The 13,386-nt window shown below is 34.2% G+C and overlaps 1 protein-coding gene across 4 annotated transcripts in view; it reads left to right on the top strand.

The window, feature by feature from the left end:
• The window catches only part of DIAPH2 (diaphanous related formin 2), a 914,500-nt gene that overhangs the window by 222,669 nt on the left and 678,445 nt on the right, over positions 1 to 13,386 (top strand). For all 4 annotated transcript variants that reach the window (XM_028522433.2, XM_036016530.1, XM_028522432.2 and 1 more), the window contains one exon: positions 3,742 to 3,850. In XM_028522433.2, the coding sequence (XP_028378234.1) occupies positions 3,742 to 3,850 (109 nt within the window). The remainder of the gene's footprint in view (positions 1 to 3,741; positions 3,851 to 13,386) is intronic.

Raw genomic sequence — 13,386 nt, 5'->3', positions numbered from 1 at the left:
ATATCATAATGAATAAAATATACTTAAAACAAAAAAAATGATATGAAATTTTAGGAAAAAATCAGCAGCGTTTTTATCTTATCTGTTTACATTTTAGCTCTGTTTGATTCTTTGAAAAGTAGCTTTAAACAGATAGAATCCTATTGGGAAATTTTTCTGAGTTGGATTCAAAGTGAATGAATAGAATTTTGTCTATGTAAAGTAATTACTAAAATTATAGGATAAAAATCAGAGAGTAATTTTGGCTAAAGACATATATACAATCACCTCTACCCCTGCACACACCCACCCTACACATATGCACATCAGAAACTTGACTTCTTTAACTAACTGCATTAACTAGTGCTTTTATTTTGCATTATTATGTATAGCTTTATTTTACTTTACCTGTCTATGGTAATGGGAAAGATAAAGCAGTTATTTGTAGAATGAAATAAACTGACCTGTTAAAAAGAAATAACAAGGCCCTTGTCAGTTTTCCAGTGTATGTAAAAATGCCAGTTTTAGCGAGTCATTGCTGACCATGCAGTAGATCATTTGTACTTATGGAAAAAATACTGAATCAGAAAAAGTATTTTAGATTTGATGTCAATAATATGTCTAGGTAAGAAGAAACTATTGTGATAAAGAAATACCTGTGAAGGACATGGACTAAAGTGTTTCTTCATTTATTAAATTATTTTTTATTTTCTATTGTACTTTTTCTATTATCATTTAGTCCATCTATACTCACCTCCCACACACAATAACCACTCTGTTATCATTGTGCATGAGTCCTTTTTCCTTTTTACTCAATTCCTTTACTCCCTAACCTTCCCTTCCTTAGTTGTCATCCTGCTCTTCATCTGTGAGTACGTGTCTATTTTGCTTGTTAGTTCAGTTTGTTCTTTAGGTTCCATATATGACTGAAATCATATGGTATTTATCTTTCTCTGACTGGCTTATTTCACTTAGCATAATGTTCTCTAGGTCCATCCATGCTGTTCTTCCTTTTTAAAACTAGTAGTATTCCATCTTGTAAATGTCCCATAGTTGTTTTATCCACTCATTTACTGATAGACACTTGGGCTGCTTCCATATCTTGTTGACTGTAAATACTGCTGCAATGAACACAGAAGTGCTTGTGTTTTTTTGGATTAGTGTTTTCAGTTCCCTCAGATATATAGGGCCTGTGTAGAAGGTATGCAGCCAGTGTAATATGAAAAACAGAGACATTTATTGAAGAAGATACAAGAAACATTGCACATAAAACAATGATACCTCAGTCCCCTTCAAAGCAGGCACCTTGGGACCTCACACAGTTCTCCCAAACCCCGTCAGCTGCCCTGTCCTATTTTTCTGAATCTCATCGATGGTCTGAAATCTCTTCTCTTTAAAGGTGATTTTAGTTTTGGGAAAAGCCAGAAGTCACAGGGCACCAATTCTGGGCTGTAGGGGGCCTGAGTCACCTGGGTGATTTGATGTTTCACCAAAAAACTCTGCATGAAATGTGATGCATGAGTGGGAGCATTGTCCTGATGAAGCTGCCAATCACCAGTTGCCCATAGCTGCAGCCTTCTGAATCATTCAAATAGTTTCTGTGGAGGAATATTCAAGATGAACACAAAATTTGATGTGCATTCATTGCTCTGCTCACTCAGTCATTTTGAAATGTGAGGGCCACACAGTACACATGCTCACTCAATGACATCTATCGCCCATCATCCCCACTGACTAGTTCAAAGTAGTTGTCATTGTTCACACATGAACATTCCAGTCTACTCTCCTTGGCTGGCAGATTACATTGATGTGACACAAACTGTTCCTGTGATATTAACAATGGCTGGACTTTTTCAAGGCAGACCTCATATTTCCAGCAGTGGGACCATTTAGTCAAAGAGCAGATCCATTTTTATTTTTTGAGGAATCTCCATAGTGTTTCCCACAGTGGCTACACCAGTCTGCATTCCCACCAATAGTGCAAAAGGGTTCCCATTTACACATCCTTGCCAGCACTTGTTTGTTGATTTATTGATGATAGCTATTCTGATAGGTGTGAGGTGATAATTCATTGTCATTTTAATTTGCATTTATGTGATGATTAGTGATGTTGAGCATCTTTCCATATGTCTATTGGTCATCTGTATGTCATCTTTGGAGATGTATCTATCCAAGTCTATAAATCAATTGCATTTTTATATGCCAATAATGAACTAACAGAAAGGGAAATTAAGAAAACCATTCATAATTGCCCCCAAAAGAATACAATACCTAGGAATAAACCTAACCAATGTTGTAAAAGACCTGTACTCAGGAAATTATGACACTGAAGAAAGAAATTGAAGAAGATACAAGTAAGTGGAAGTACATACTGTGTCATTGATAGGAAGAATTCACATCATTAAAATGTCCATGCTACCTAAAGCAATATACATACTCAGAGCTATTTCTATCAAGATTCGGATGATATATTTCACAGAACTAGAACAAGTATTTCAAAAATTTATATGGAGCACAAAAGGCTCTGCATAGCAGCAGCAATCCTGAGAAAGAAGAACAAAGTTGGAGGAACCACACTATTTAATATCAAACTATACTATAAGGCCATAGTAATCAGAACAGTTTGGGGCTGGCATAATAACAGACATATAGATCAATGGAAGAGAATAGAGTGTACAGAAATAAAATATTGCTTCTAAACATCTTGTTGTATCAGTGGTGATTTCAATTTAAATCAGAACAGGACTAAACAAAGATTTAAGATTATTCTAATATATTGACTTTTTCAAACCAGCTAGAATAAAATGTTGCTTAGTGCTGACTAGTGTCCTTAGAAACCAAAAGACAAACACTAAACAAAAATATTATGTAGCACTAAATATTGTCTTAATGTGAATAAACTATAAATGAGTTAACATGCAGAAGTAAGGTTTTCTTAGGTTTTGTAGAAAAATTAATCTATATATGAGTAAGAAATATTCTATTTAAGTAGATATTTTAGTACTTCATTCATATCATACAACCTACTCTATTATACTTATGATTTAATTATAATGTCAGATGTAGTTTTGGAAGAGTACATAGACTTTAACTTGATTCAGACTCTGTACTAAAATAACAAGTCTTCAATATTTTTTTTCAGATAACTAAGTTTCTTGTGCCAGCTAAATTATAGGTGTTTCTCTCATTACTTAGGCTTTCTCTTTCAGGTATTATTTCCTGTTTCATTTCAAAGAATGTAATATTTTTAAGGTACTTTTAAAAGTTTTACTCATTCCAGCACTTTATTATAAAATTACAGTCAGGAGAGCATTTGAGAGCTTACTCCCTACCGTGTGTCATTAGTTTGGTTCAAATACAGTTTTGTGAAATTCAGAAAATAATTACAGTTGTGTTACACTTGAATAAGTTTTTAATAGCTGTAGATGCCATTCTGTGTTGAAGGGATATTAGTATTTGTTACATCAATTCCTGAAATTTTACATTTGAACGTTTATCAGTTAAGTATCTTTTTAAAAATGTCACACAGAAAAAGTATGTTCCTCAAGATTTTTAAATTAAATTTAATTTTGATGCCCTCCAGTTATTTAAAGCTCTCAGTATTTGATGTGTTGAAATGTGCAGACAGGAACATATTTTTTTTTAATTGTGATGATCAAGCACCCAGAAGAAATTAGTGAAAATTGAAAGAGAATTACCCATATTCACAATGTCTTTGAGAGATGTATTTCTCATTTGTTTTCTATTTTTTTTTCTCTATAGTCTAGATAAACTTTTAGGGGCTATAACTACAGCAGCAGAAAGAAATAACAGAGAACGATTTTCACCAATTGTGGAAGGATTGGAAAATCATGAAGCTTTGCAATTACAGGTGAGTTAGTTTTATCTTACATTGCTTCTAGGATTATATTTTGAGTACTCACTTTGTATGACATAAACTACATTTGTGCTGACACTTAAATTGAATGGAATATAAACATGAAGTTTTTGTTGCTTAGTTGTTCACAAAAGCTAGAAGTTTTGCCCTGCCTGGTGTGGCCCAGTGGGTTGAGTGCTGGCCTGCAAACCGAAAGTCCAATGGTTAGATTCCCAGTCAGGGCACATGCCTGGGTTGCGGGCCAGGTCCTAGTTAGGGGCTTGCAAGAGGCAACCTGTCAATGTTTCTCTTGCACATTGATGTTTCTCTCCCTCCCTTTCTACTTCTATTCCCCCGTTTTGAAAATAAATAAATAAAATGTTTTTTAAAAGCTGGAAATTTAGCCTGTGAGAACAACAATTTGTTTAATATTAGAAAAAGAAACCCTGGCTGGATATCTCAGTTGATTAGAGCATTGTCTCAGTATGCCAAGGTTACCAATTTTATCCCTGATCAGGGAACATGTAAGAGTCAACCAATGAATGCATGAATAAGTGGGATAACAAATCAGTGTTTCTCTCTCTCTCTCTCTCTCTTCCTTTCCATCTCTGAAATCAATAAATACAAAAATAAAATTAGGAAAAGTACTTTGGATTATTACAGATGTGATTATTATGATCATTATTAATATTTGGGTAGAAATTTAGTAATTAATAAACTGCTGAAATTAAAGCCTTAGCAGTAATCAGGGCAATAGGACAAGCAGTTCAGCCAATGTCATCCTACCAAGTTTTAATGGTATCTGTGGGCTTGTTGTAGAAATTTAAGAAAACTAAACACATCTCACTTTGTGCTATTCATACAGCATTCTGGAGTCTGACTCACCAGAATAGTGGGGATTGGATTGCAACTCTTAGGACAGTGTCTATTTGATAGCCCTGTGTAGACCCAGCCTAAATATTTTCTTTAGAAAATGACAAAGCTCAGTGTCTTAGCTGATTTCAAGAAATGACCCATATGCACAATAACTTTGTCCTTGACTGGTGAGAACTCATATTTATTGACCATACTTAAAGTGTGAGATCCTAGACTAAACATTTTAAATTGTGGCTATTACCTGATTTAACTCTCACAGCAACCCACTTATGTAGGTACTATAATTTAGTAGTGAGTGCTTAAATATTCAAATATTCTCATCTTATGTAAAACATACATTTTCGTTTCTTTTTTATTGTATTATGAATTATTGGTATCTTTTTTCACTAGACATTGAAGCTACAGAAGATAGATAAATTGGCATGTCCAAAGAGAATATGGTAGTGTTATAAAGCTATAAGTCCTCTCCAAATATTTAATATTTGTTAATTGTTAGTTCTACTCCAACTATTCTGAGCAGTTTGGATATACTTTTATGGTGTACCTTTTATGTCTAGTTTAATACATTAAAAATAATTGTAGTATTTACTTCCATTGTTTTTCTTTTCACAATTCACTTATGAAATTCATCGCTAATTAATTTAATATCTCTACTGAAAGTTATGAAAACTAACTTTTTAGATGACTTCTTAAAATTTTTGTCCTTCCTGTGGTTGGCTTACTTAACTAAATTTCTTTGACTTTCAGTCATATGTAGGAGTTTGTACTTGTCTTGCAAAGTTTGTTTAGGAGGAATTAGGTTTTTTAGACATATCAAAGTTTTTATTACGTCACTCAATCAAAATCACATGGCTGTTGAGTGGTAGAGCTGTGATATGGAGCCAGGTTTTTGTGATGCCAACATTGGTATATTGAATTGTTTGACCTTTACAATGTCACCTGTGCCATACAGTAATTTACCCAAACAATGAAATGGGAATGACATTTTCTAGCCTTTAGGAATCTGGGTGAATGGAATGATAAAATGGCAGGTTGTTAATAAGTAAACATATAATGAACACATAATAAATAAGTTGAACACCTGGTAAATATCTAGGTGTTCAAGATATTGTTGTATATTTAATATAGATGTGAACATGGAAATCACAATTTGAAATTTTCTGTTCTACTGAGCTATAAAAATTAGTAATTGTATACAGAGCCTATTACTCTCAAAAGAATTTTAAGTGTGTTTTATTTGGACTGTTTCATGTGAATGAAAAAATATTAACTAGAAGTTTAAAAATATATTTGGAATGCAGAATGAAAAAGAAAAATTCAAATATGTTGTTTAAAAACATAATTAGTGTAACACAGTATATTGTAACACAGTGGCTTTTCTTTTTCTGTAGTATCTATCCTCAGACTTCTCAAAATGTTATTATAGTCCTGGCTGGTGTGGCTCAGTGGATTGAGTGCTGGACTGTGAACCAAAGGGCTGCTGATTTGATTCCCAGTCAGGGCACGTGTCTGGGTTGCAGACCAGGTCCCCATTAGGGGGTGCTCGAGAGGCCACCACACATTGTTGTGTCTCTCCCTCTCTTTCTCCCTTCCTTCCTTTCTCTAAAAATAAATCAATAAAATCTTTAAAAATGTTATTACAGTCTCAGGAAGTAATTCTGTTAAAATACAGGACTAATTATATTCTTAAATAACAACTATATACCTTTTTTCTCTTTTTTTATGTGTGTTTTAAAACAGGTTATTAACTTCACACAATGGATTTCTAGTTCTTCTTTAAAGTGAAATTTTATACCTGTGATTGGATTTTCATTATCTTCAGTTCTTCAAAAAATAGATAAGACAGTAAATCACACATCTTCATATACTCTCCCTTCATTGAATTCCCGAAAGCTTAATAGCATTTTCTTTTTCTTTAATTAAATCTTTATTGTATTTTTCCATTGCCATTTATTCACCTTATATCTCTCCTCCTCCTAGCAATCACCATACTGTTGTCTATGTCCATGAGTCCTTTTTGCTCAATCCCTTCACCTCCTCACATCCCTCCACCATATGTTGTCGTCCTGCTCTCAATCTATGAGTCTGTCCCCATTTTCCTTCTTAGTTCAGTTTGTTAATATATTCTACATATGAGTGAAATCATACAATATGTGTCTTTCTATGACTGGCTTATTTCACTTAACACAATGTTCTCCAGATCCATCTATATTGTCACAAAGGGTAGAATTTTTTATGGCCGAGTACTATTCTATTGTGTAAATGTTCCATTTTTTAAAGAAAGATTTTGTTTATTTATTTTTAGAGAGAGGGGAAGGGAGGGAGAAAGAAGGAGAGAAATATCGATGTGTGGTTGCCTCTCACAAACTCTCTACTGGGGACCTGGCCCCACAATCCAATCATGTCCCCTAGAGTGGGAATTGAACCAGTGACTCTTTAATTTGTAGGCTGGCACTCAACCACTGAACCACACCAGCCAGACTGTAGACTTTTAATTGCCTACAAATATTTTATAATGGAGAACACTTTACTTCAAGTATTGGGTTGGTTAAAAAGCCTGTGTGTTTCTTTCTGTAAAATACACAGCACTCTTAAAAAATAAAAGGTAAGTTTTTAATTTTTACCAGTAACTTTATTTATTTGGATATTTTGAGTATGTTGGCCATCTCCTGCATGGTATAATGTTGATTGTGCTCAATGTTTCAATTTGATTACTATCAACTACAACTGGTCTACCCGACCATGGAACATTGTCCAGTGGGAAATCTCCACAAAACTTCGCAAAGCACTTTTGACACATTCAGTCAGTCAACGCACCCTCTCCATACACTGCACAAATCATTGTGGTTTTTTTTTTGCATTTCAGCTGTATTTTTACTTCTCTTGAAATAATGAAGCATAGTATGCCAAAAATGTTGTGCATTTTCTTCTATCTTCAATATAAAAATGGCTACACAAAAATTCACCAATTTTAATTTTTTTAATACACACTGATAAGGCAGCTGTCACAATGCAGTTTAACAAAATTGTTTTGACATTGCACAAATTGGTTTTTTATTTTTGTGCTTTAGGTGCATTTTTACCTTTCTTGAAATAATAAAGCATAATATGCCAAAAATGTTGTGTATTTTCTTCTATCTTCAGTATAAAAATGGCTACACAAAAATTCAGCAATTTTGATTTTTTTAATACACACTGATAAGGCAGCTGTCACAATGCAATTTAACAAAATTGTTTTGAATGAACTTAAATAGAACTAACTGCTATTAGAGACATCTTACTTTTTGGTCAACCCAATACAATACTTTTTCATACCTATATCCTTTTCCTCTTGAATGGTTTAATGTGAGCACAAAGGAGGGTACATTAGGTATGTCCTCCATAAATCTAGGAAGGCTTCAGTGAGGAGGTGGTGCTTTAGCTAGATCTTAAAGGATAAATGGGAACCAGTATTATGGTAGGATTGGAGACAGAAGACTTCCAGTAAGTCAAAACTGAGGTCAGAGTAGTCTGCCAGTCACTTCACAAAAGAAGACAGAGTGAGGTAATATCAACTTGCAGTTGAAAGTGATTTGTGCATACTGCAGCAGGAAAACCTAGGGTACACCGAATATAAACAATAGTTGTTTATGGAAAGAGAAAGTAGTATAGTTAACCTCCAATGATGTATTATAAAAAGATCCCAATCTTTACAGGCTGTTGTTAGTCTGAAAGGTATCATGTCTTAATTTGTTTCAGGAGCTGTGTGCAGAAGTGTATTTAACATGATTTAATACGTTTTAAAGTGTGTTTTCTAATGTGCCAAAAATAATGATAAATTTTTTTGCATGTCATCGTTAGATATGGTACATAAAAATATAGCAGTAAGTATACATTCATTGATGTGTAATAGGTTCACTTATCCTGGTTTTACCCATTGGATAGTTTTGTCATTTTGGAATATAATGGAAAACCAAAAAAAGAAATAAAACAAAAGTAAATAAAACAACCTGAGCAGCCTATAAAATGTCACCAAATCCATCAAGTTAGCTTCATGATGACAAAGACATTTTGGCCTTTAATTGGAGTCTATTAACTCTTCTTTTCTATGGTGCTGCAGTGAGCCCAGTTATTTCTTTTTTTATCCACAGCAGACTAGATGCACAGGTTGTGAGGCTGGGAGAGGGTTTATTCCAGACTGGTGCACTACATGATCAAGAAGTGACAACTGACAGACTAAAAGCAAGGCAGGAGGAGGTAGAAACTCAATAAAAGACTGGAACTAGAATGTAAAAATTATGACATTTGCTTTCATTTAGTGTCAGAGCAAATAGCCCTAAACACCTCAATAGCTCCTGAGGGTATCTCTGTTATATTGTAGCTCACTAACTCAGATATTCATTCATGTCCCTGAGTTAGCGAGAAAAACAAGTTATATTTAGGATATTTTGTTTAAGAATATGGCAATTATATAATTTATTTCAGGAATATTTGTAGGCAAAAACACATGACACTAAATAGAGAAACTATCAGATATATGCACTGATCCTTTGTAGCTTGATTCTCTCCACAGTGGTCAAGTGTTAATATTTTACTCTAAGCATACTTGTAAGTTAGTGCACTCACACTTTCACATATGAGGAAGTAGTTTTGGATAAATCACTTACCATGTGTTAGTAGAGGTACGTTTACAATAAAACAAGACACTTCAACTCATGAATAAGGAAAACATTTGGGAAAAATAAATATGTGTGTTAAATATTAAGTGTTGAATGAATGCCTGATATACTTAAGAAAATTGTTTTATTTATTGACAATTGTATATTATTACCATGTTTAAAGTAAAGTTAGTACAGTGAGGGGATTGTATAGATATATTTGTACAATGCAGTCATTTTTCAAGTTATCATATTGACTTCTTCAGCACAATTTGACACTCCTTTATCATAGCTCCCTTTTTCCTCGACATCTATAATAGTATGTTCTCCTAGCTTTTCTTTGACCTTATGTTGCATTTAAAATCTCCTGTCTCTGTGCTAGACCCTTAAACACACTGATTCCTAGATCTGGGTCCTAAGTTCTTGGGTCCTTCTCTATACCCATTCTGTACATTTTCCTTAGGCAGCCATATCCATCCTTACGACATCAACTTACAGTTATATGTGATGGATCTCTTTCAATTATTTTTTAAAAGATTTTATTTATTTATTTTTAGAGAGGGAAGGGGGGGGGAGAGAGACAGACAGACAGACAGACATCAATGTGCGGTTGCTGGGGCCATGGCCTGCAACCTAGGCATGTGCCCTGACTGGGAATCGAACCTGTGATGCTTGGTTCGCAGCCTGCGCTCAATCCACTGAGCTATGCCAGCCAGGGCGGATCTCTTTCAATTCTTTATTCCAAATTCCTCCTGACTCACAGACCCCATATATTCAGCTGCCTCTCGACTGGGTTTCAAATTCAATATTGTCCTTAACTGTATATACCTTCCTTTTCTTCATCTTTCTTACCACTCTGGTCCCATCTCCAACCTTAACTTGCCTTTCTCTTGTGTTCCCAATCCTGGTTAACCTTAACATAATCCACCAAGTAGCATAAACTAGAAATGTAATAATCATCTTCAATTATAATCCTATTTTTCCACCATTTCCTCAGTCACCACATTCTACCAATTCTACCGCCTTAGTGTTGCACTTCCCTTCCTTGGTATGGTTTACCTCCTCCTCTACTCCTGCTGCCATTTCTTTGCTTCAGGGTAGTGTTTTATTATTTCCCTGGGGTCTTACATATTATCTTCACCCTGCATTCTAACCCCTTTTAAATCGTCTTCCACAAACTTATATTTCTGAAATGCAGTTCTTCTTATAACACTGCTTGAAATCCCGCAAAAGCTCCCCATAGCCTCTAGAATTAAAGTCTGGTCCTTGTCCACACAATATGTTTCATCATTTCACTGTTTGTTGCTTTCTCTCTAGCCTCACACAGTCTATTTCTCTTCTACAAAAACTTTTTGGTCCAATCACACTGTACACAGGTTCCTGAACATTTTATGCTGTTTCACACCTCTACCTCCATACCTTTGTACATGATTTTGTGCTACCTGTAACCCTTGTCCATTTCTTGACATAATTAACTTGCTCTGCACATTTGTATCTTTCTTGGCATTTATTTTGACATGTTTTTTTTTTCTAACTCCTGCTGGGGTAGGATAAAGAAAGACCTGGTTAATGACAACAAAATACTTAATAATGTTGAATGTGTGACAGTGTCAATAAAATTTTAAAAGCACAGTTTGTCACAGCTAATGGCAATATGGATAATCTGTTGGAGAATGCCCTGGAGTTGGCAATTATTGTACTCTATAGCTCTATGAACTGTGATTAAAATAGATGTTTGTATAGTTTTCAGAGCTGATAAAATAAATAAAAAGTTCCAGCATTTTCCCACTAATTTTGTGAAGATGTTCCATGTTTAAATGTTCCCTTGTCTACCACTTAGGTAAGAAACTGAATGCTATTTTTTTGTAATAATATCTCTCATGCCAATAAAATTTGAGATATTTAAATACTACTCACCTATCATATCATAACCAATTTATTGGGAACAGATACGTGTTATATAGAAAACCCTAAACAAATAAAGAGCCTTGTTTTAGAAAGTTTACAGTCCATTTGTGATATTCAACTCTCTATGCCACACCCCATACCACACACCCACGGCCCAGGGTGAAGATAGTAACAGCCTATGATTAAAGACTGCAGATGATTATTGTAGAAAGAAAATGTGCTATTATAGTAAAGGAAGGATTATAATGTGGTAGAAAAACTGATAGTAATTGAGTTTAGTACATACTTATTTATGGCACAAATTATTGAATGTTTTATCACAGGCACTGATTTGGTGGTTTTTATCTATATGTGTTTATGCATACGTTTAATAGCTAGTAAAGATATCATAGAAATCTCCTTATGTAAGGAGATTACTGAATAAAAATGCAAATACACAAACTACTTGTTTCTACTGGTTTAAAATCAGAATTGTAGTCCTAGGCTATTACATTTATTAGTAATGGAGAAAATTCACTGATTTCCTGTGGTTTTAAAGTTTTTATTTTCATGGAAGCTGTATTTAAAAGAAACAGATAGAGAAGACCACTTTGAACTTAGAGCCATTATAAAGAAGCTAAGCAACAGAAGGAATCTGGATAATGGACTTGGTGATATTCAGTTGAAGGGTACTTGTTTTCTTTCTCTACTCCAAGGAAAATTGCTGTTCAGCAATGCCAGATTTGTACATTATAGTGTGGCAGAAAGGATCCAAGACTAAAAGTTATGCAGCTCGAGTTCTAGTCACCTTTGGATTTATTATTAGCTGTATGATCTTGGACAAATTACCTAATCTTTCTAGGTTTTCAATTTCTTTATTTTTAAGTGAACATTTAGGACCAAAGTATTTTATGCTCTCTATTGCTTCAAAATCCTATGATTCTTAGTATCTATCTCCAAAGTTGAATATTTTTTTGAAAATAAATTGAAAGGTTCAATTATGCTCGTAAAGGTTTATATACTTGAAATTTGAGCATACCAGTTTTGAAACCTCTCATTATTTAGTTTTGTACTGTACTCTTTAAAGCTTAGGTTTTTCACAGTAGGCCAGAAGACTTTTTTTCTTTAAAGTCTCCAGTGCAGTGCTATCCAGTCAAAGTTTCTGCATTGTTCTTTATTCGTACTGTCCAATACAGTAGTCACTAGCCACATGTGGCTCTTGAACACTTGAGCAGTGATCAGTGAGACCAAGCAACAGGATTTTTAACTTTATTTAATTGTAATTAAGTTAAATTTAAATTATGACTCATGGCTCTCTATTGAGCAGCACGGCTCAGTTTTGTGTGTATGCATGTATCTTAAGGAGTGGGGTGGTAGTAAGTAAAGGAGAGTGAGAAACCGTTATTTTGGATAATGGAATGCTGCCCATAGTTCATTGTTATACACACACACACACACACACACACACACATATGAATCTCTTTGTACCTCACTTTTTAAAAAATGTTTTTGTGTTTCATGATAGCCATTTAATTTTTATTATTATAATTGGCATATCATATAACCCTTTTATATTCTAGATAACATCTTTTTTAAATAGTTGTATCTTTTTCTCATTAATCTATAATTTCAAAGCTAGATATTCCCAGTGTATTAAATATGCACTAGTTAAATTTTATTATCTTACTGATCCTTAATAAACTTTCATCATATGAATCTATGAATGGAGTAAATGAATCATCTAGAATGTACTAGAAATTACTTCATATTTGCAGTAAAGTGATATGGTTTAGAATCATGAGTTCCCTACCCTGGCTGGAGTAACTCAGTGGATTGAGTGCTGGCCTGCGAACCAAAGGGTTGCGGCTTTGTTTCCCAGTCAGGGCACATAGGGCCTGGGTTGTAGTCCAGGTCCCCAGTAGGGGGTACATGAGAAGCAACCAGATATTGATGCTTCTTTCCATCTCTTTCTTCCTCCCTACCCCTTTCTAAAAATAAATAAGTAAATTATCTTAAAAAAATCATGACTTTCCTTTTTGCAGTATGACCTTGTGTAAGTTATTTGTCTGTTTTGAGCCTCAGCTTCACCAAGGATAAGAGCAACTTATCTTGTATGATTTTTCTGAGGATGAGTTTAAATGGTGAGTTATA

The sequence above is a fragment of the Phyllostomus discolor genome, chromosome X (genome assembly GCF_004126475.2).
Source record: "Phyllostomus discolor isolate MPI-MPIP mPhyDis1 chromosome X, mPhyDis1.pri.v3, whole genome shotgun sequence".
Lineage (NCBI taxonomy): Eukaryota > Metazoa > Chordata > Mammalia > Chiroptera > Phyllostomidae > Phyllostomus > Phyllostomus discolor.
This window is presented reverse-complemented; position numbering and strand designations above follow the sequence as displayed.